Source organism: Hakea prostrata, chromosome 2 (assembly GCF_041222555.1).
Source record: "Hakea prostrata isolate BN-2017 chromosome 2, UWA_Hpros_2, whole genome shotgun sequence".
In the NCBI taxonomy this organism is placed as follows: domain Eukaryota; kingdom Viridiplantae; phylum Streptophyta; class Magnoliopsida; order Proteales; family Proteaceae; genus Hakea; species Hakea prostrata.
The window spans coordinates 5,272,022-5,294,265 of record NC_142601.1 but is presented as its reverse complement, the minus strand read 5'-3'; the positions used below and the strand labels follow the sequence as shown (position 1 = coordinate 5,294,265).

General features: G+C 38.5%; 2 protein-coding genes across 2 annotated transcripts in view; both read right to left on the bottom strand.

Annotated features, from left to right (window-relative positions):
- Positions 1-1,969, bottom strand: part of LOC149023434 (vacuolar fusion protein MON1 homolog) — a 42,486-nt gene extending 40,517 nt beyond the window's left edge. The window contains exon 1 of the mRNA XM_089143974.1: positions 1,056-1,969. Within this exon, the coding sequence (XP_089000100.1) occupies positions 1,056-1,514 (459 nt within the window). The 5' untranslated portion in view covers positions 1,515-1,969. The remainder of the gene's footprint in view (positions 1-1,055) is intronic.
- A 3,063-nt stretch (positions 1,970-5,032) lies between these two features.
- The window catches only part of LOC149023433 (ABC transporter B family member 20-like), a 28,296-nt gene continuing 11,084 nt past the window's right edge, over positions 5,033-22,244 (bottom strand). The window contains exons 5-11 of the mRNA XM_089143973.1: positions 16,598-16,857; positions 16,195-16,505; positions 15,836-16,059; positions 15,383-15,723; positions 14,407-15,191; positions 14,017-14,258; positions 5,033-6,831 (exon numbers count right to left, since the gene is read on the bottom strand). Of these exons, the coding sequence (XP_089000099.1) occupies positions 5,602-6,831; positions 14,017-14,258; positions 14,407-15,191; positions 15,383-15,723; positions 15,836-16,059; positions 16,195-16,505; positions 16,598-16,857 (3,393 nt within the window). The 3' untranslated portion in view covers positions 5,033-5,601. The remainder of the gene's footprint in view (positions 6,832-14,016; positions 14,259-14,406; positions 15,192-15,382; positions 15,724-15,835; positions 16,060-16,194; positions 16,506-16,597; positions 16,858-22,244) is intronic.

The following is a 22,244-nucleotide window of genomic DNA, read 5'->3' as shown; positions in this document are numbered from 1 at the left end:
TCCTACTTCTACTAGGACATATAAGAAGAACCACAATAAGTTCAATTTTAACATTCAAATGCATGCTTCAGCCACATTCAAGAAAACCAACAAAAGCAGAGTCTGAAGAGCGATAGAGAGAGAGAAGGGGGTTAGCAACTAAATCAAACATAACTACATAACAAAGAAAAAAGAAAAAAAAAACAAAGAAGCCCCACCACCAATAAGACCTCATAAGTAGTTTTGCATTGCAATAACTTGGGTCCTCTAAGAAAGATGACTGGAGATGCTTTCAAGTAGATAAACTCATATTAAGTGGACAAGTATAGACTTCCCAAAGTATCCTCCAAAACACATGTAACCCATATAAATAACCTAAGCACCAAAGAATTATTATTACACAGTATTATATATTCAATTCCTCCTCTTAACTAGATATTGATTCAAAGTAGCCTAATTAGTGGTTTTGCTTTTTGGACATCAATGGAGCGTTACAGTGTTTGATACAACTCTGATTAGCTCCGGAGTTTGGCATTTCTGTTTTTTCTTTTTTCTTTTCTTTTTCTTTTTTTTTTTTTTTTTTTTTTTTTTTTTTTCGGGGGGAGGGGGGCGCGGCTAGTCAGCCAGCCTAAACAATTGAAATTGGTATAAGCCTGAGAGTTTTTATGTGACCAAAACATGCCTCCCCTACAAGGTTTCTAATGCTAAAAGCATCCTTTGCTCAATAGCAAAGGCTTAAATAAGACAAATATGAACAGCAACGTTCACTGTTATTTATAAGTCTTCAACCCCCAAAACCTATAAGAAACTTATGTCGTCCTTGTAAAACAATCTGATAGTTTCCTTGGATACTTAGCAATAGTACGCCCAGGGAACAGCTACACTAGCTGGGCAGTCAACCACGACAAAACCTTTCAATTGGTGCACAAATACAAGCAATGAAATGTGTACGGACCAAGAAAATATCATGCATTATATTCGGCTACTTAAATTATTTGAACCTCCATTTTTCAGGACGTATATTTCAATGCCCGACGTCGATTGCCAGTTAAGGGTAAAGAGAACGCACCACTCACCTCATCGACATGCCGTTTCCCAGGAATCCACGAAACTGAATCCGAAGCAGAATCAGCAGACCCATTCTGCTGAGTTACTGTGTTATCTATTTCGTTCTCATCAACCTCCTCGATTTCAGACGCACTGTTAGCACTGCTGCTACCCCTTTCTCCAGCGTAACCACTGCTACTAGGGCTCAATGGCGGATCAGCTTCCGGCTCTGAATTGTCTCTAAACGCAACATCGGTAGAAAAAATCCTCGGGGGACTGTTCACGAGAGGTTCTTCGATTTGAGGCCTGTCCGTCGCATTATCCTCGGCACCCACTAAACCATTCTCCACCTCGCCATCAACAACGACATTGGAATCTTCCAATTGCAGCACTTGCAACCGATCCTGGGTTGTTTCTTGAGCAGTAATCCTAGGGTTTTGGTCGGTGGCATCATCGAACGAGGTAGAAGCATCGGAATCAGAGGTCATTGCGACGGAATCCGGTTGAGGTAAATCCAATTTTCTGATACAACGTCGTATGCCAGAACAGAATTTGGGATTTGAAAATATCTGAGAGAGGATAATCGAAAGAAAGAAAGACACCTACCAGTCTCTCTCTTGACTGGTAGTTTTTGTTGTCTGGAGATTAGCTTACTAGTATCCAAACAATGGATGTAGAGATTGATCGGCTGCGTTGAGCACTTCGCGCAACGGACTTGAGAGTTTAGTTTGGGAGATTTATTGAGAACACGAGAAAGTGAAAAAAATTGGATAAGCAGAAGCTTCTTTTGACGAGCAGAAACGGCAACAGAGAGGATGTAAAGCAACGATCGCAGAATGTGACTATAGAAAATCAACCTCAAGGTGCCGGCTTAGCACGTCGGCCGTTGTATAGGAAAAAGGGAAACACTCCTCTCTCTCTCTCTCAGCCATGCGCCTTGAACTGAGCAGGCTCTTGGAATAGAAAATGACCATCATGCCCTTTCTCCTTCTTCTTCTTTTTTTTTTTTTTTTTTTTTTTTTTCCGTAGCAAGGGCCCTTTATATATAGGGAAATTGGGGCTGGGATATTACCTATGCCGCCGGTATGGATTGAACCCACAATCTCTCCACTGAGAGGTGAGTTCTCAACCACTCCACTATCCTTCCATTGGTGCCTCTCCTATTGGATGATCATGCATTTGCACGTCTGTTCTTATCCCACCGTTGAAAGTTTGAATCACCAATGATGGGTTAGTAAAGCGGTTAAAGACTCTACCTCCCATGGGGATTCGGCGGCATTCATTTGAGGACACCTAGCTTTTGAAGAGTATTTTGGGTCATTTTAGTTTGAATTTTATGCAATCAAACTGATTTATTTAAAAGTAGAAGCAAGGTTTGAAAAATTGCTCCATGTCACGACATTTGGAAGGTGTCGAAACACCTAACGTTATTTTAACCTAAAACATCAAACTGATTTATTTTGTACCCTTCCCTAGATGAGAAAATGGGTCAGATCAAACTTATGGAACTTAAGGAATGATGGAAGGAAGTAAAAAAAGAAAAGAGAGCAAAAGAAAATAGAAAGCCACCTAAATTAATGTTCATAATCGACACATGCCGGCTGTATGTTGGAGAAACTGGAAGTTTGAAAAACTCGCGGATTTATATGAAATCCCGCTTGATCGACACAAACAATATGATAGTCAGCGATAACAAAGCAAGATGTACTTATAAACGTCGAAGATTATAGCAAAATAGGGTTAAAATACAATAAGCAAGAGAGAGAAATGACATATCAGCGACATTGGCAATATATCGTTAATTATTGTCGATCTCATGTCGGAGGCTGGTGTCGTGTCGCCCCACTCTGACATGGCGATATATCGCTGTCGACACTTCGAACCATGTATAGAAGAACAACGTGCTTGCCTAACACTTCTAAACCACACAACAAGAGTGGGATCCATGAATAACTCACCTCTAATCCATTTTATTCGAATTTGAAGGAAGGAGGGTTCCACCCCTATTGTGGGGTTAGCCAATGTCAAGGGAAAACATGTTGACGTGGAGGTGACCTAGACTCCTCAGCGATAAATATTTGCGAACTTTTTAGGGCCACTCCCTTATCCCTTTAAATTAATGCGACCCCTTGAGTTATCCAATTTATGAACCAAACCCATATATGATGAAAATATATCAATGACACTCCTTACTATTAAGAAATCACAATTAAATGTTTATATAAATAAATAAAACTTTCCAAAAAGAAAAGAATAACCCTAACAAAAAAACTTTTATGGTCGACTCGTTTCTTTATCTTCCTGTAACATCTGCAACAGTCCCCTCTCCCCCAATCTTTCTTTCTTTCTTTTTTTCTTTTTTTTTTTTTTTTTTTTTTTTTTTTTTTTTTTTTTTTTTTGTAAAAAAAGAAGTGATAAAGTAGTGGCAACCTTACACCTGCAATAACAAATTTGAAAGGCTGACAAACTATTCAGGACTCTTTGTCTATTTTTGAAGCATCTCTTCTTGAAAAACCTGTGTAGAAGTCCAAATATTAAAGAATTTGAAAGGCTTCAGCCCAAACTCTTTTTCCCTGGACAAGCAGGTAGGGCTTTGATCAGATACCGATGGGCATAATTGTCAAAGCTACTTTTGTGGTTTCAATTCGGACTCTTGATCTGTACTTGGCATTTCTCAATTTCAAACCTTTTCTTTTCCCATAATCTTATGCTCCCTCCTTCCTGAGTGAAATTTAATCATTTTGAAATCAATTAGGTTATTTATTGCTTTTGTGGATGCATAATCTGTGGCTATCATTTCAGTTCCAAGCAGGAAATGCTTTAAACTCATGTTACCTGGGTAATCAATATCATGTGATATTGAAGAGGCTTCTTAATGATTCCTATGGCTCTTAAAAGAATTATGGATTAGCCTATTTCTTGACTAAAGCTTAGTGGTGTATTTTTTTCAATATTGTATTGTTTTTTTTTATTATACTCTATCTAGTTGTATATTTCCTGGTTGTTGTTTCTCATACTGTTGTTAACTGAGGAAGCCCTTCTCTGTACTTTTTTGACTCACATTTCTGTTTAGTGTGTATTACTATATTTTTGTTTATGTACTCTCTTTTTCAACCTTGGCACCTCATGTTTTGTCCACTACAGAGCATCCTCCTATATTGAACCTTAAGTTATGCCTCCTTGAAAAGTGAGGGAGACGCGTCCTCGTGCAGGGCATGCTCTAATTCGAGCTTAGGAGAAAGTTGAGCAGCAAAACGAACATGGTCCCATGCGTCTAAGAAGACGCATGAAGAAGGAAGAAGCTTAAAATGAACAGTGTGTGCAAGGAGCGAGTAGAAAAATGTTGTTTCTTCGTAAAACCAGAGATCTATTCCATTCAAGCTTACACAATCTATAACTCTATTGTAGAAATGGCTCATAATATAGGTTATCTTCTTCTTTTTGTGGTTTATATAGCCTAGTGATTTTTGTGGTGGATGAAGTGTATTCCATTGTAGTGATTGTGACAATTCACATTTGTGTATGTTCATTAACAAGAAACAATAGTGTTTTTTCAAATCGTGGACTGCTGGCAACTAACCTGAGATATTATTAATAAGATATGGATATGGTATTACCCCTTTTTTACTAAATTTATCCGATTAAGTTACTTATTTAAAATTATTATTCTTATTTTTATAAATTTTACCTATGACATGTGATTATTTTTGTAGATTTTCTACTAAAATAACTACCAAAGTTGTTAAATTATTAAATTTCAAACCTAACCCTCACAAATAAAAAGGTAAAGATGTAAATAGGTAGTCGAAAACTTGTATCCAATCTATATTCATGCCCATTTAGAAGAATCTACTCAAGAAAATAACTATCCAATTATCATCCGAATCCAACATAATCTGTCCGAAAATCGATAGGATATTATCCGGATCCGCCCGAATATAATAGGATGCTGATATAGATATACCACTATCCGAATCCGAATCCGAATCCGGTCCGTTTACACCCCTACATTCCACAGAAAACTATTAAACAGGGCCCCCAATAACTGTAAGATAGATATAAGGGCTTTCTAGGTAAGCAATTAGGCGTCGCCATTCCCTGTAGCATTATGGAACAAAAACTGATGTAAATTGGACAAAACATTTTTTGTCAAAATTGAATCATGGATTTTCTCATTTGACCCTAAAGAAGATCGCTAAGCCTCACTGAATAATTAACAAATTAATACACAAAGGATGGCACAATCACTCACTCAGAATGTGTGCCTCCAAAAGAATATGCATGACTGCCCCTAGGGCATGCCCTATGACCCTCCTAGGCTCTATCCACCAAGTTGAAAATACACTTCCAACTTCTCAAACCTAACTTTGAACAGTTGTAACCCCACATCAGCCCTAAAACCCTCCAAATAAACATTTTACAGACCCATTAGTTCTCTGCACCCCTGCTGCATGGCCCCATCGTCAATTGATTGCATCCAAAGTGATCTTGCGGTTCACCGTATCTTGGCTGTCAGGGGATGGATGAATTGAGAACTTGACCCAGAAGACTATAAATTACATCATAATCCACAACCTAAACAAGTCGATGCTGGCGCAAGCCCTTCCCGAAGTGAGGTTGCATCAAACGAACATACAAACCATTTGCTGCAACTAGGGAATCATGTGTTCCTTGCTCCACAATGCGTCCACAATTGAGAACTACAATGTTGTCTACATGCCTCATCATTGCTGCTCTATGGGCAATAAGAATAGTTGTCTTGTTCCCCATTATCAAGGTATCAAGTGCTTCCTGTACCACACGGCTTGACTCTGACTCAATTGAGGAGCTGGCCTCATCTAATAATAAGATTGGAGCATTCTTTAGCACAACCCTGGCAATGGCAATTCTCTGCTTCTGTCCTGGTGATAGATCGACACCCCTCATCCCTATGTGTGTGTCATAACCGTGAGGCAAACTACTGATGAAATGGTGAGCATTAGCTATTCTGGCTGCCTCTTTCAACTCAGCCTCAGTAGCATTGTGCCTTGCATAAATTATGTTCTCCCTTATAGTTGTTGAAAAGATAATTGGCTCCTGTTGAACAAGTCCCAAATGGCTCCTTAACCATCTAAGATTATACAGGTTCAGATCTCTGCCATCCAGTAAAATTTGACCAGCAACTGGATCATAGAATCTCTCAATCAAAGAGATAATAGTACTTTTTCCAGACCCTGAAACTCCTACTACTGCCACAGTTTGTCCTCCACTGACTTTGAGACTGAAATTTCTCAATACCATCAACTCAGGACGAGTTGGATAACAAAAATCAACATTTCTCAACTCGATGCTTCCATACACATTAGGGGGTTTTAGTCCCGAATTATCATCTGAATCAATATTAGGGACACGGTCTATGATCTCAAATACTGAAATGAGAGACTTTCGTCGCTTAAGTATGTATGGAGCCAACCCAAATGGCTCCACCAGCGCAAAGGTCGCAAAGGAGAAGACAATGTACTCCTTGATAGCCGTAGGCAGGTCCAGGTTACCCCTTTTAATGGAGATGGCAGTGTACCAGAGGAGGAGGGCATTACAGGCAAAAAGCAGGAACTGTGAAAATCCAAAGGCAAAACCAATGGCCATCCCATGTATTAAACTCTGTCTGAATATTTTCCCAAGCTGAAACCTGTAAAGCTCCATCACCTTGTTACCAGCACAAAATGCCACCACAGTGTAGATGTTTCTAACAGCATCCTCAAGGACCAAAGATGCCTTCCTATGCATTTCTTGTATACCTTTCGAGAACCCAGCAAGCCACAACTTCTGCAAAATGGGAATTGACAACCAGTCACATTTTAGAGAGAGAGAAAAAAAAAACAGAGACAAGCTATGTATTTCTTTGTTCCTTGCCATCTTTCTGTTTATTGTCTAAAGAATTATTTTCCTATGCGCATGTTGGGTTTGGGATGTTGGGAAGGGTCAATCAGCATTCAGTGATTTGATACTCTAAATCAAGGGCTCATAAAATTTTGGTGAGTATAACTGGGGCTGAGATAGTGCTTTTCCAGAAACACAAGCAAAATTTCAACATCCGAGTTGCTGCTCACTTACAGGTTCCAATGCTGTTGGTTTTGGTATGATCTGCTCGCTTATGGCAAATCTGGTATGTATAGTTGATACAGATACACTACCCAGGACTAACAAAAACCTAGTTGGATAACCACATGGAGATGAACCAGATCAAGTCCTCTCACCAAAATTTTATGAGTTGTTGATTCAGAGTACCTAATACATGTATGTACCATGAATTTATAATGGAGAGACACAAGATATACTAACAATACATATGGAAATGCTCATGATAAATTTGAAATACAGTTTATATGCATAAAACTATAAAATAAGCAAGGGAGTAGTTTTCATGCATGGCTGTGCAGAATACAGAAGTTTTTAGATGGGCATGACCATGTAAAATAAACGACACCTCACCTCCATTCAACAGCAGAAAGCAAGGTCATGCACCATGCAGAGGCATGCACAAAACCTTTTGTCAACAAGTAGTATGTACCCCGAAAAAGTCAATAAAGATGCACACAGCACAAAACCACCCCCCCCCAACCAAAAAAAAATGCCCCTCTACCCCCTCCCCTTTTTTATTATTATTATTATTTTTTTTGGGGGGGGGGGGGGGGGGTCAAAGGCCACCAATTGAACCCAAGTTTGCTCCCTGTCCTTGGAACAACAGTCCAATCAATAGTGCAACCCTAATACTTCCATCAAACTACCATAGAGCAGGAAGCCCTGCAACTATCAATTCCACAGGGTTCTACATCTCAGTTTGAGTTCTCCTTTGGTTGAAATCATCTATCCTAGGCCCCTTCCCCTCCCTCCAAATTGCAACCCTAGAATCTTGACTGTAGCCCCTCTGGATCTTCCATCTCAAAGTCAACTAAGCTATAAAATTTGGAAACTAACCGAAACATTCCAAAATTATCAAGACTACTGTTAAGTCACAACCAAAACACCCCCAACAGAGCCCTGAAAATCCATTAACGAAGCTGCTTGAATTTCTGTTTTGTCAGAATTTGACGGTTGATGCCTTTGTTCAATGACTTAATTCAGGGCGGCATCACAATTGCTGCATGAAAAGCTTTAGAAAATAAGTTTTAATGAATCAAATCAGTGCTAGAAGGAGAAGAAGAGGAAGAAGATGAGAGAAGAACCACACAAAGGCCTGCAATTCTAGCAAGGTAAACTAGAATTGCAGGCTTCCTCTATTTATAAAACTTAATTGCTAAGCATACAACTTGAGAGACAATAAACTTGTCCTCTAAAAAGGAAATAAAAAGTACAATCATGGACAAAATCTTCTAGTCTTCTAACTCCTAAAATCTGTCCAAATAGAAACTACAGAAGAAGGAAAGTTCTGAAATTAGTACCTAACAGAAAATAGAAACTAAGCTTTCTAAAAACTCCCAAAACATGTGTACCAAAGTTCCTACCCCAGAAATAGAAAGTAATGTAGCATATCTAAATAAAGGAAACCACCATCAAAGCATGCTTGCGCACCAAGGCAGCAGCCTTGTTGCTCCTGCGTATTCTTCAACACTCCCCTTCAAGCTGGAGCATACAAGTCTCCGATGCCCAGCTTGCAACAAATAGACTAAAAACTAGGCCTGAATAGAGCTTTAGTCAATAACTCAGCTGGCTGAGCAGCAGAACCCACAAAAGGAGTCTCGATTAGTTTCTTCTTAACTGCATCTCCAACAAAGTGACAATCTACCTCTATATGCCTCACCTTCTCATGGAACACAGGGTTACTAGCGATATAAGTAGTAGCCTGATTACCACAGAACATCTTCATAGGGGCAGATATTGGAAAATCCAATTTCCTCCAACAACGAGCGAAGCCACATTAACTCGATAGCCGTGTGGTCCATGGCTCTATATTCTGCTTCAGCACTAGAACAAGCAACAGCGGACTGCTTCTTACTCCTCCAAGTCACATGATTTCCACCAAGAAATGTATAATAACCTGTAGTAAATCAGCGATCATCTTAAGATCCTACAGTCCTACCCAATTGCATATGAAAAGGCAACCAAATCCACACTCCCATTTGGTCAATAGATGAGCCGTTTCCTAGGCGCACTCTTAAGATACCGAAGTACTCACGTAGTCACGTTATTGCATCCCAATAGGCCTTCCTAAGAGACTATATAAACTGACTCAACACACCAACAAGATAAGAAATATCAGGACGAGTAACGATGAGATAAATAAGTTTCCCAATAAGACTCCTGTAACAATGGACATTATCCAACAAGTCACCATCATCTAGTCCTAACTTCAACTGAGGATCTATGGGAATGTCAGTAGGTTTAGATGCAAGCATGTTAGTTTCGTCAAAAGATCCAACACATACTTTCTTTGTGACAAACTAATTCCTCGTTTACTACGAATTACCTTGATTCCCAGGAAATATTGTAAATGACCCAAGTCTTCGGTTTGGAAGTACTTTTGTAAGCATGCCTTGATTGTATCAATAGCCCAATATCACTGCCTGAAATAATAATGTCATCAACATAAACTGTCATAATGACAATACTAGCATCCTATCGTCTAATAAAAATACAATGATCAGAATATTGGATAGATCCAAAAGATTCCATTGTCTTGCTAAACTTCTCAAACCAAGTTTGTGGGGATTGTTTGAATCCATAGATGGCTTTATGAAGCCTACAAACATGAGCATGATCCTCCCCCTGAGCAACATACCCTGAAGGTTGCTCCATATAAACCTCCTCATTGAGGTCACCATACAAGAAGGCATTATATATGTCAAGCTGAAAGAAAGGCCAATCATAATTAACAGCTAAAGATATCAACACACAAACAGAATTCAGTCTAGCCAAGGGAGAAAAAGTCTCAAAGTAGTCCACACCATACGTTTGTGTATAGCCCTTAGCCACCAAACGAGCCTTGAGCCATTCAACCATAACATCAGAATGATACTTAATGGTATATACCCACCGACAACAAACCACATATTTTCCAGGGGGCAAGTCTACCAAAGACCATATATGACGAGATTGTAAAGCATCCATTTCCACATCCATGGCAACATTCCAACTAAGGTTTTTAAGGGTCTCATTATGATGGGTAGAAAATAGAAAAAGGGCAAGCCAACAAAAGTTAGGAGGTAGATGAGAAACAGATACATAATTATAAACAATATAGAAAGTAAAATGCAAGTACATCTACCTTTTCTCAAGGGAATGGATAAGCCATCTGAAATAGGAGGAAGATCTCCACTAGAAGAATCCATTGGTGGAGAGGATGAAGAGGGTACTTCTATAGGACCAGCCTCAATCTCCACTATAGCAGAGCCGCCAATATTAGTTTAGTGGGAGGAATTGTACTATCCACAATACGCTCCACCAACTTACGTCTCCGCTGATAAACCTGTAGAGGGGCACTGTCGTTTGAAGGAACTAAAGATGGAATGGGAGGAGGACCATTCAAAACACGATTTTCATCAAACAGATGGACTAGTATAATACGGGGTGTCCTCAAAAAAAGTCACATTGGCACTCAAAATTGTTTCCAGTGAACAAAATCATAAGACCAAAAACCTTTTTGAGTAGAGAGTACCCCAAGAAAATACACTTGATAAATCGAGGAGAAAGTTTATCCACAGTACGTGGCATGTGAACAAAACAAACACAAACAAAAAATTTGCGTAGAACTAAAAACGGTTCTCCATTTGGAAAAACAATTGAAAAAGGAGATTTGTCAAAAAGTAAAGTCGTAGGCATTCAGTTAATTAAATGATCAACGGATAAACTGCATCACACAGTAACTCTTGGGAACAATCATCTGAATTAAAAGAGCACATGCAACCTCCAAGAGGTGGCGATTCTTACGTTCAACCATTACATTTTGTTGGGGAGTGAATGAACAACTAGTTTGATGAATCATTCCAAGAGAGTCACACAAATTGGATATATCATTTTGTACGCATTCTAGAGCATTATCCGATCTAAAAACTTTAACAGGAGAGAAATTTTAGTATTTATTTCATGAATAAAATTTTTAAATATAGGCAAAATCTCAACCAGATCCTTTAAAAGAAACAACCATGTAAGACGTGAAAAATCGTCCATGAAAGTTATAAAAACAACGAAAAACATGCCTATTACTAGATGTACAAAGACCCAAATATCTAAATGAACTAAAGAAAACAAAGACTCACAATGAGGGCAGAGTGTGGAGGACATGTGGCATGGTGGTGTTTCCCCAACCCACACGTCTCACAATTTAACCTAGATACGGACTTTAAAGAAGGAAATAAAATTTTTAATCTAGTTAAGGAAAGCTGGCCTAAACGACAGTGCCACTAGAAAGCATCTACACCATCATCAAAAAGGGCTGCAGTAGGGGCAACATAGTCCAGATATTAGAGTCCGTTCCGTTCACACCCTCCACCAATCGTCTTCTTCATGTGAAGGTCCAAAAAAACACAAAAATTAGGAGCAAAGGTTATGGAGCAATTCAAAGCTCTAGTTAACTAGCTAACAAATAATAGATTGAAAGGAAAATTAGCAACATGGAATACAGGAGATAAAGTAAGAGAAGGTGTAGTAGAAACATTTCCAGAGCCAGAATAGGTGTAGAAGTTCCATTAGCTATGATAACAGAGTTATTAGCAGTAGATTTAGAAAAAGAAGTAAAAAGTGATGACCTACCAATCATGCGGGAAGTAGCCCCTGAATCAATGATCCAAAGGTAGGATGCAGAAGTGAGAAGAGTAGTGTTATTTGCATGAGAAAGAATGGCAGTAGAAGTACTAGTGAATATGAAAGCGGTGTGCTCAATATTTTGTAGACGGCAAAGAATTTGGCTTACATCCTCTTGAAAAGTCTTAGATAGGTCCTCAGAAGAAAATTCAGATCACCATCGTTGTTTGCTACTGTGTCAGTACCACCATTAGATACGGCATGATTGGCAAGTTGTTTGGCTCATTCTGGCTTTCCATGTTTGGCCCAACAAGCTTCCACCAAGTGTCCAGTTTTACCACAGTGAGTACAAAGCCTAGATGCCTTATCGACAAGTTGAACACCATAGCTTCTAGGAGGTCGACTAACTCCCCCTGAACCACAACCACATCACCTTCCACAAGATTGTAGTAAAAGCAGCATTTTCTCCTTTAGAACTATTTCTAGAAGAACCCCCTTCAGGCAAGGCAATACGTGTAAGTCTAGAATATGTTTTACTAAGGTTGGGGGCATACTCACCAACAAGAAGATGTCCTTTTACACATTCTAGTTCAGGGTACAATCCTGCAAGAAACTTAAGAGACAAAAAACTCATTCCATTGTGCCTTAAGCTTCTATGTCTGTAGTTATAGGTTAAAAGACATTCAAATCCTCTATCATGCCTTTAAAAGAGTCGTAATAATCCTGCAAAGAATTGTCATCTTGCTGAAATTGATACAATTTTTCATAAATACTATAAATTCAAGTCATATTTTTAGCTTGGGAAAGGTTTCATCCCATATTCCCCTAATAGTCTTGTGAAACATAATATTGGCTGCAATATCAGTTTCCATGCTATTCCATATCCAGATTTTGATGATAGCATCATGTGGGTCCAATTAGCATAGGATTTGTCAATCTCAGTAGGTGGTTCAGCATCAATGAACTTAAGCTTACCTTTTGCAAATATGTAAACACGAACAGCTTGTGACCAAAGCAAATAATTAGAACTACCTTTGAGTTTGATGGAGGTAATTTGAACATTCACTAGATCAACTTGTGACCTCTTGGAATCTACAGTACTTGTAGTTGAATCAACAGTGATTGAAGACATTATAAGTTGTAATAGATATCACACAATCAGTAGGGTAGAAACTTGAATAAGTACCCCAGAACTTGGAAGTAGAAAACACAGCAGAAATCTGCAATTTCTAGGCCAAATAAGGGGAAAAACAGAATATACAGAGTGCAGAAACAGAAGCAAACAAAAAGTGATAAAAACCAGAATATAATCTGAGTTCTGGGACCTTAAAATATAGGGTAATAGGAAGAATAGATCAGTTCATATGAACACCTGATCTAACAGTGTATTAGGTGGAGCATTAGGTGGTTGTGCACCAAGGAAACAGAACACAGAAAAAGAACTTCAGAAGAAAGACTGGAACAGCACCATTTTTCATTTAATAAAGCTCTGATGTCATGTTAGAAAATAAGGTTTAATGAATCAAATCAGTGCTGGAAGAAGGAGAAGAAGAGGAAGAAGATGAGAGAAGAACCACACAAAGACTTGCAATTCTAGCAAAGTAAAACTAGAATTGTAGGCTTCCTTTATTTATAAAACTTAAAGTGCTAAGCATACAACTTGAAAGACAAGAAACTTGTCCTCTAAAAAAAGGAATTAAAAAGTACAACTCATGGTAGAATCTTCTAGTCTTATAACTCCTAAAATCTGTCCAAAATAGAAACTACATAAAAAGGAAAGTTCTGAAATAAGTAACTAACAGAAAATAGAAACTATGCTTTCTAAAAACTCCCAAAACTTGTGTACCAAGGTTCTTAACCAGAAATAGAAAGCAATGTAGCATATCTAAAGAAAGGAAACCACCATCAAAGTATACTTGTGCACCAAGACAGCAGCTTCTTCAACAGAGCTGAAGATGAGGAACAACACACAAACCACTCACCCTTTGAAGCTCTTTTTAGTTGCTATATTTCTAAGGTGAGACCACGAAAACGTCATAATATCTAATAAGACTAAACATATAATGTAAATATGAAGGTTCATAAATAAGACTAAACATATAATGTAAATACGAAGGTAATGAACCAACTGAAGGGGGTAAAAGAAAAAGACTCTCAGTAGAAATTTTAGGTAACCACCAGTGTCAAGAAACCAATACTAAAATCAAGGGGGAAAACACTAATGCAGATAAATGATCTCAATGAAAATGTTACAAAAGCTTGAATTCAAACCTGTGCAATCGCAGAAACAATTAGAATTGGTAGGGTTCCCAAAGCCACAAGTGCCACCCGCCACTCCAGTAGCATCCCAATAAGAACAGCCACGACAATAGCTGCAGTGTCTTGGATAAATATAGAAAGCCTGTTGCTGAAAGCAGCACGAACAAATGTAGCATCATTGGCCAAACGCATGGATAAGTTGTCAGCACTGTTCTCCTCTTCATCGAACCATCCAACTTCATTGCGCAACATTGCTGTATGGTAGTGCAGACATAGATTAACTAAAAATGGACAGTACACATTTACAAAGTAAGGTAGAACTGTAGAAGCTAGTAAAACCAGATGAAGGAATGGTACTTAGAGATTAAGGAAATGCATAAAGAAGCAAGCAAAGTCGTTTACCTGAGAACATCATTCTCCTAACTCGTTCAGTCATTTTCTCTCCCATGATGCCAAAATAAAAGTGCTGCAAAAAATTGGCAACCACCGTAACAACACCCATGCAGGCTATAAGCAGTGACCACTTGTCCACTTCATGGCCTAAGTGAGGAGGTCCATAATAGGCAATCACTATCAGCGCAATGACATAAGCAAGAAGGGGGTTAAATGAACCAAAAATAGCAGCACCAGTGCTCCCTAATGCAGCATAAAGCCACTCTGCAAGACTAAGCTCAGCAAGCCTCCAAAAAGATGGAGATTTCTGATGTTGTGTATCCTTAGGCTCCCTGGGTTTCACAGGCATATGATCATATTGATTTAGGGGTCGACTAAAGGTCTTTGAGTGGGAGCGTTCATTTGCGGGATCAGATGTCAATAGTGGAGAAATAGGGGACTCAGGATCTGAAGCATTTGATGCCTGCCGATGTTCAGGATGAACATCAAGCTTGGGCAGCTCTGGCAACCTCATTTCAAAACTGTCTTGCCGTTTTATGGATGGGGCCTTTTCTGCAGCATCCAAGGCTACCCCATTTTCCAACATCTGCTCTGAAGGTGGGCTCTGAATTTTTGGTGATTCTTGCAAGCTGAAGGTTCCATCCAAGGGCCGCAATGCATGGCCTCCATGCACTCTCTGAAGAGAAGGTGATTTTGACATCTTAGGAGATGATGGTTCCTGGACACTGTGACTTGCTGAAGAATCCTTTTCAATTTGGAAAGTTGTGATTTCCTTGTGATTCCTTATAGGCGTCCTGGTAAGAACACACCGCATGATCAGTAATGATCTAGAAGAACATATAATGGTTGACCAATATCTTCTTAGACAGGCATTTGGCAAGGCAGCATTAGATCCCAGACCTCGGATATGAGAAGCCTAATTATGCATATAAAGTATAATCCACAATGGTCAACAAAAGTGCTAATTAACATATTCATTATGTACCTCTTAGGAAGCTTAGCTGCTTCTTCACATCGGAGGAGTTCAGCATATAGGCCACCAAGAGCTAACAATTCATCATGTGTACCCATTTCAACTAGTTGGCCCTCCTCCATCACAGCTATATAATCAGCATTCCTTATAAGACTAAGCCGCCGAGCTATTATTATAGTTGAACGTCCCAACATGAGGATGTCTAAAGCCTCCTGAACAACCCTTTCTGCTTCAAAATCAAGGCCACCAGTGACTTCATCAAGTAAAAGAATTGATGGATTTGAAAGTACAGCTCTAGCGATGGAAAGTTTTATTTTCTGTTCTTCTGCCAATGATAAACCTGCCCTACCAATCTGAAATACATAAAATTAGAAAGCACCAACAAAAGAAATAATAATTATTGCATCCATCATGCAACATGATCTTAATGTGATAATCTATGAGTTTTCCTTGGTTCTGTTCTACCTGTGTCTCATATCCTTTCTCCAGCGAGCTGATAAATGTATGAGCATGTGCTATTTTAGCAGCTTCCTCAATCTGATCAGAAGTAACATCGGACCGTCCATATGCAATATTATCCCTAATGCTTAAGCTTAGCAAGGCCGGTTCCTGCGTGACAAGTCCTATTTGACTTCTTAACCAATCCAGTTTCAAGCTTTTAATGTTCTCACCATCCAGAAGTACTTCTCCTGCAAAATAAAACAAAACAAAAAGAAAACTGTTGGAAATACAAATAGATAGCATCACTAAAGGCTCTAGCAGAACAATAGGAGGGGAAAAATAAACAAAAGACAGACTATAAAGAGAAATAGCGTGATCATGACCTAATGTAGGATCATAAAACCGTTCCATGAGAGGAATTATACTGCTTTTCCCTGACCCATTCCTGCCAACAAGTGCCACAGTTTTTCTAGCTGGTACAGTAAGGTAAAAGCCACTTAAGATTGGGATTTCAGGACGAGAGAGGTAGCTGAAATACACATTTCGGAATTCAATGTTTCCTTGCACAGATGCTAAGATATTTCCATCCTGATTAACAGAAGAAGTTGAACGGCTTATCATCTCAAAGAGTCTATAAGCAGCAATTCGCCCTTGCTCAAACGAATAGAAGTTTGTTGCTGCTTGATTTAGACCACTAGAAAAGACAAGTAAGTAGAGATGAGAACATTTGTAAAATATGAGACTACGAAAAGGCATTGAAAGAAAAATAAAATAATTATTACTCACAGGCCACTCAAAATGACAGCGAAGAGAGCTATTACAATCTCACCACCATGGGCTTTTCCATGTGAAATTAGGAACTTTCCAACCCAAAGTTGCAAAGCACAAGAACATATAGCAAGTCCATAAGTAAATCCAAGTCCAAGACCTTGCACTAGACTTATCAATATACCATATCTCAGTGTTGCCTGGAGTGATGTGGCATAAGAATACTTGGCCAATGTTTCATTTGTGAATGCATACAAGGTCCTAATGTAGGAGACTGCCTGTATGTAAACAAAGTAAGCTTCCATTACCAAATAATAAAATTGCTCATCCCATAGAAGAACACAAATGGATCACCACTAAATCATAACTCAGTTTTTCATAAATGCATTAAGAACTATTTAACAAAATAAGATCATAAAGCCTTATTCATTACCAAAGCAACTGACAACCACCTTGAACTGCCTGCCACTTGTTCACAAATAGAATGAACCATGAGTTTACTGGTAATACAATTTCATTTACATACCATGGATTTGGTCCAAGTGACACAAGAGCAAAGTACAGGAAAGTACCTTACTCCAAATACAAGGGACCCTCTAAAGTTATCAAGTAGAGTATGAAGGTCGTGTAAGCATAATTCAAGATCAAGTTGAGACCTTGTCAAGATCACCCCCCCCCCCCCCAAAAAAAAAAAAAAGAAAGAAAGAGAATCTCAATGAGGTCAAGACAAGACACAGTCCAAGTTATGAAGATGCAACATCTTGTCAAGATCTTGAGATATCAAGAAAATGACACAAAGCTCACACGAGAAGGCCATAACAAAGTTTGAGGTTCGAAATTTCAACAGAGAACCTCCAAAACCTGTAGTTTTGCTCTAGAGAAGAGGAAACTTCATTTTTGTTCAACTTCTGGGACATGAATTTTAAGTTTCTATAACTTATGCTTTAACGTATTATTTTTCACCGTTTGATAGTCAATACGGATTGGTAGTCTATTGGTAGTTGATAATTGGTACTCAGGTGGCTAGTTGAAAGTTGGAGCTTGAAAATTTGGCATATGTAATATTGACTTACCATTAGAGTCCCCAAACGAGTTTGCACTTTAATTTATGTTTTGGGTCGTAGTAGAAAATTTCCAAGTCTTCAATTCAAGCTCCACTTATCATTTGGTCAATCAATAATATACTAGCTAATTGTCTCATATCATCCAAAATATCAAACTCTGCATAAAATATGCAATATTACATGTTTATAATTAGGGCTTGCTTTTAATTGTTTATGGCCGCATTTTTTTTTTATTTGAAGGCTTAAATATGTTTATTAATAGTAAAACAAGCTTCCCCCCCATTTGACCCTCAAAACAGCAATTCAAACTCAGAAAAGAATCGTCCCAGTAAGATCTCAAGATCCCAAGAATCTCGACCTGATCAAGGTAGCAATTCAAGATGAGTTTAAAACATAATAGATATAAGGAAAGATCATAACTCAATCTTATTTGGGGTTGTTGAATCATCTAATAGGAAATGAATTTAAATCTTTTCCACTAGCATCAACTTCGGAGAGTGTTATCCTGGGATAGGAGCTTTGAAGCTTTTGGCACATTGGTCAAGTACCTAGCATTTGGTGTCAAAGCTGGCACCACATTGAGGATTCAAATCCCAAAAAAGGCTACTAGAGTAGAGTGAAAGCTGCCAATGAAGAGATACCTGCAGTCTGGAAAATTTTGAGGGTGCAGTGTGTAGCTGCTAGGAGATGGACTACCCACTGCTTAGAGTTAGAGTTGTTGAGGACCATGATTGCAGCAGGGTGGAGATATGTAAAGTTCCTAATGGGGCACACTCTAGTGTATAGGCACTATAGTTTGGGCCAGACTAGTATGGGATAGGTTAAAGGGCTTGATTCAACTTGTTCGATCAACTTCGGAGGTTGGAATGCTGTGATATCACATGAAGATATTGGAGGTTTTTTCCAATTCCCCATCCCCTCTTTCTTACTGTTGCTATCAGCAAAGTAGTACGGAAGAGAGGAAGCAAAAAGAGGAAGAGATTAATAAAGACGGTATAGGAACTTTAACTCTGAAACCAAATGGATGCAGACTAAAGGGATGATCTACCATGTGGGCTTTCTTAACAGAGAGAAAGGTCAGAGTAACAGGGAGAAGAAAGGGGATGAAGAAAGCATAAGAACAGAGGGGGCGGGAGGAGAATGAATATGCAAACACAGCCAGACAAGCTTTCAAACTTGAAACTCCACTCATTCTATTCAATCGGAAGCTGCATCCTAGTACAAAGCTATTTAAAGAAGAAAATTCAAATAACAAAGAAATTATTTCAAGGACAAAATAATCTCATTGGATTCCCTACCAAGCTTACTTTTTGCAAATGTATCCCATTTTCTAAAATTGACGGAATCATATGTTATTACCAGAATAAATAAATTCCTACTATTCTACTAGACCAACGACTAAACTGGACCCGGTTTATCTTGGTCTGGAAAGGAAACCCGGTTCTTCTGCTTCAAGAAGAAGATGGTTACACAGTCATGCAATGCCATTGTACCTCACAAATAGCAATACAAAAAGCTCAAAATTCCACTCATCAATTTGTTTTCAACACCATTACAACCTACTAAATAAATAAACCCTCAACATTTGACTTCTATACTAAAAAGTAAAGTCTTACCACAATCCTTAATCCATTAGGTAACCTAACTGACTAGGACACTACACTAGAGTGAAACCAGGATCAATTACAACTTAAAAGAGAATATTCCCCTAGCCAAAAAGAAACTACTCCAAAATAACTCAAGTTGAACCACCAGTTCAAACCATCCAACCCAATCCAACTCAAATTATAAAATAAGAACTGCATATAGAAATAAATACCTAGCTTAGCATGCAACTTAATTATCCATAGTTTAGCCGACAAAGAAAATTTAAAGAGAAAAGAAGAGGAAAAAAAAAAGGAAGGAAGGAAGGAAGAAGAAGCCCAATTTGGAGATCTATCAACATTAGCTAAATTAATAAGAGATCAAATAGGAGCAAATTCTGCCAAGTTTCTAACAATTAGGTTCTAATGGGAATGGCTTGAAAACTCATTTCAACTTGTCACCTCAACCAGGTAGAGATTTTATGGAGGGGTTTGGGTGGGGAGGTTGAATTGATGGTTGGTTCTGTAAATTCAAAGGAAGCTTGGTCTACTATTAATGAACACATTTCAACTTTCAAATCGGGGGAAATAAAATGCACACACAATTTAGTGGTTTGAATTTCCACCAGTGGTTGGCAATCAAGGCTGAACCCAACTGCATATTCAACAGATAGTTTGAAACTTTGAATGATACGAAACATAACTAACAAGTCTATCGGGCACCAACCGACAAGTAAAATATACATTAAAGACTCAGAAGTTTTTACTATACGTAAATATTATATGATGCCAAACTATCAAGTACCAACAAATGATAAACACATGTCATAGAAAGTTAAAAAGCTTACTATTATTGTCTCCCATCAGTCCCATGTTCCCTAACTCCCAATGGTTGAATACATACAGATCTTAAGAAATAGGCAGAATCAACAAATTTGGAATGTAATCTCATAAAAATGAGTGAAAATCAGCCCAAAAATGTGAAAAAGAAACAGTTCCCCCTTCACCAAACCAAAACAACAAGTTTGGAGCATTTCCTGTCGAAATTTCAAATAGCACAGTTCAACTAAAAGCTTTTTTAATAAAACCACGCGATCCAAAATATTGTATCTCAATGAGATCTCAATTGAGATATGATACTTTCATACATTGTATGCTATCTCCTCTTGACCAAGTAAAGATTCTCAAGATTTTCAAGATCTCAAAGAGTTTCTTGAGCTATGTTAATGGGTCAAAATTAGGGTTTCCTTTGGATAATTGGGAAATCAAGTTGAGATGGTTGGATGGATCTACAAAGGTTTTGAGCATTACCGCTTCTTCATTTGGGTTCTCCCATGTGGAGAACTGGAGATGGTTTGGGGTGTACAAGATAAACATCTTGATATGGGTTCTCCTATGTGGAAATGGTTGGGTATCAATTTAGAGATGATGCCAGGGGATGGTTGGGATGTTGGCATGTTGCTAGGTAGATATCAGTTAGTTTGTCAAGAAATTAGAGAGATTGGATAGGAGATTAGGTTTAAGTGGGTTCGATGATTAGGAGAAAACAGGGGAATGAGTACTGATAGGATAGATCAAACTTACAATAGTATAGGGTTTCTTGGGCATCAGCGCCATTGCTTAGAGGATTAGGATTGTGATAATAGTAGAATCAAACTTACAATAGTGTAGAGTCTCTTGGGCACCAGCTCAGTTGGTTAGAGGATAAAAGTAGAATCTTGAACTTGTAAAGATCTTCAACCCAATTGAGAAGCACTTCAATTCAAACCTCCAAGCTTCTCACTGTCAAGGAGTTGAATGGATACACAAACCTGTCTCACAAATGAGCATCCCAGGCTTCCCACAAGCAAAGAGCGGATTGGGTACACAGCCATTCCACCACAGTTAGATCACTCCCAAGACCAAAATAAACTCATCTACTAAAAATGGAAGGCCTAAGCCAATCTTTAACCTATTAGGTAACCTAAATTCAGTAGGAAAGTGAAATGATAAAAGTAATAGACTCAAAACATGACTCTAACTAAATAAAATAAATAAATCAAGATCTCCAACTTTCTGCCCATATTTTAGGCTCATTAAATGGCAAATTAAAAAGTAAATCCAGGGGATCAAACATCCAATGCATATATGACTGCCTCAGCTTTTCTCCACAAAAATAAGCCTCGTGTGACTTATCTAAATCATTGCTCCCACAATCAACACCCACCATAGTTATTCTCTGAGATTCTATATCTGTACAGTGTTTCTATATCTTAACAATGTTTCTGCAGGTTTATAATCTCAGTTATTAATCAGAATATTACGAGGTTGTGGAGCGTCCTAAATTCTGGAATTAGTAATTATTAAAAGTGTTTTTTTCTTGAAAGTACTTCCTATTTCTGTTACTGCTTATAACACCAGATCCAACCATTGAATAGGAACCGTGCTCCCTTTCTATGATGTTCTTCAACCTAAATTACAGCCCTATATTATAAATAAAAATAAAAAAATCAGTTTTGACTTAATCCGAATCTCCCATAGACTGGTCTAATCTCAGCCTTGCGGTGCTGATATGCACAGACATTGAGTGGATGAGATAAAATGTGCTTTCTCATCTAGATAATTTTTCAAGACAGACCCTCGGGTTTTCAATTGTGGAATCCATCCAGTAGGTTCTGGAGCAGCCCCATTTCCCATGTACCTGCATAACAGAGATTTTGTCGAGATAAGGCACGTATCTTCAAGTAGTCGCAGAAGTCAGGTCTCAGACTCGCAGAAGACAAGTGAAAAGTATCTCGAGGTTTCGCCATGGGAATTTCGCGAGAGGGAGGAGTGCCATACAACAGTAAGTCCTCCATGGGGTTTTAAAAAAAAATCTATATATATTTATATGGACCTTCACCTCATGAAGGAACGTTCCTTGATGGGGCAGTTTCATGTGCATGTCACTGATATGCTTTCTTTTCCTTTTTCTTTTGGGGTGGCAGGGGTACTAGTAATGAAAAGTTCCTGATTCCTCATCACCAATCAAGGTATGTA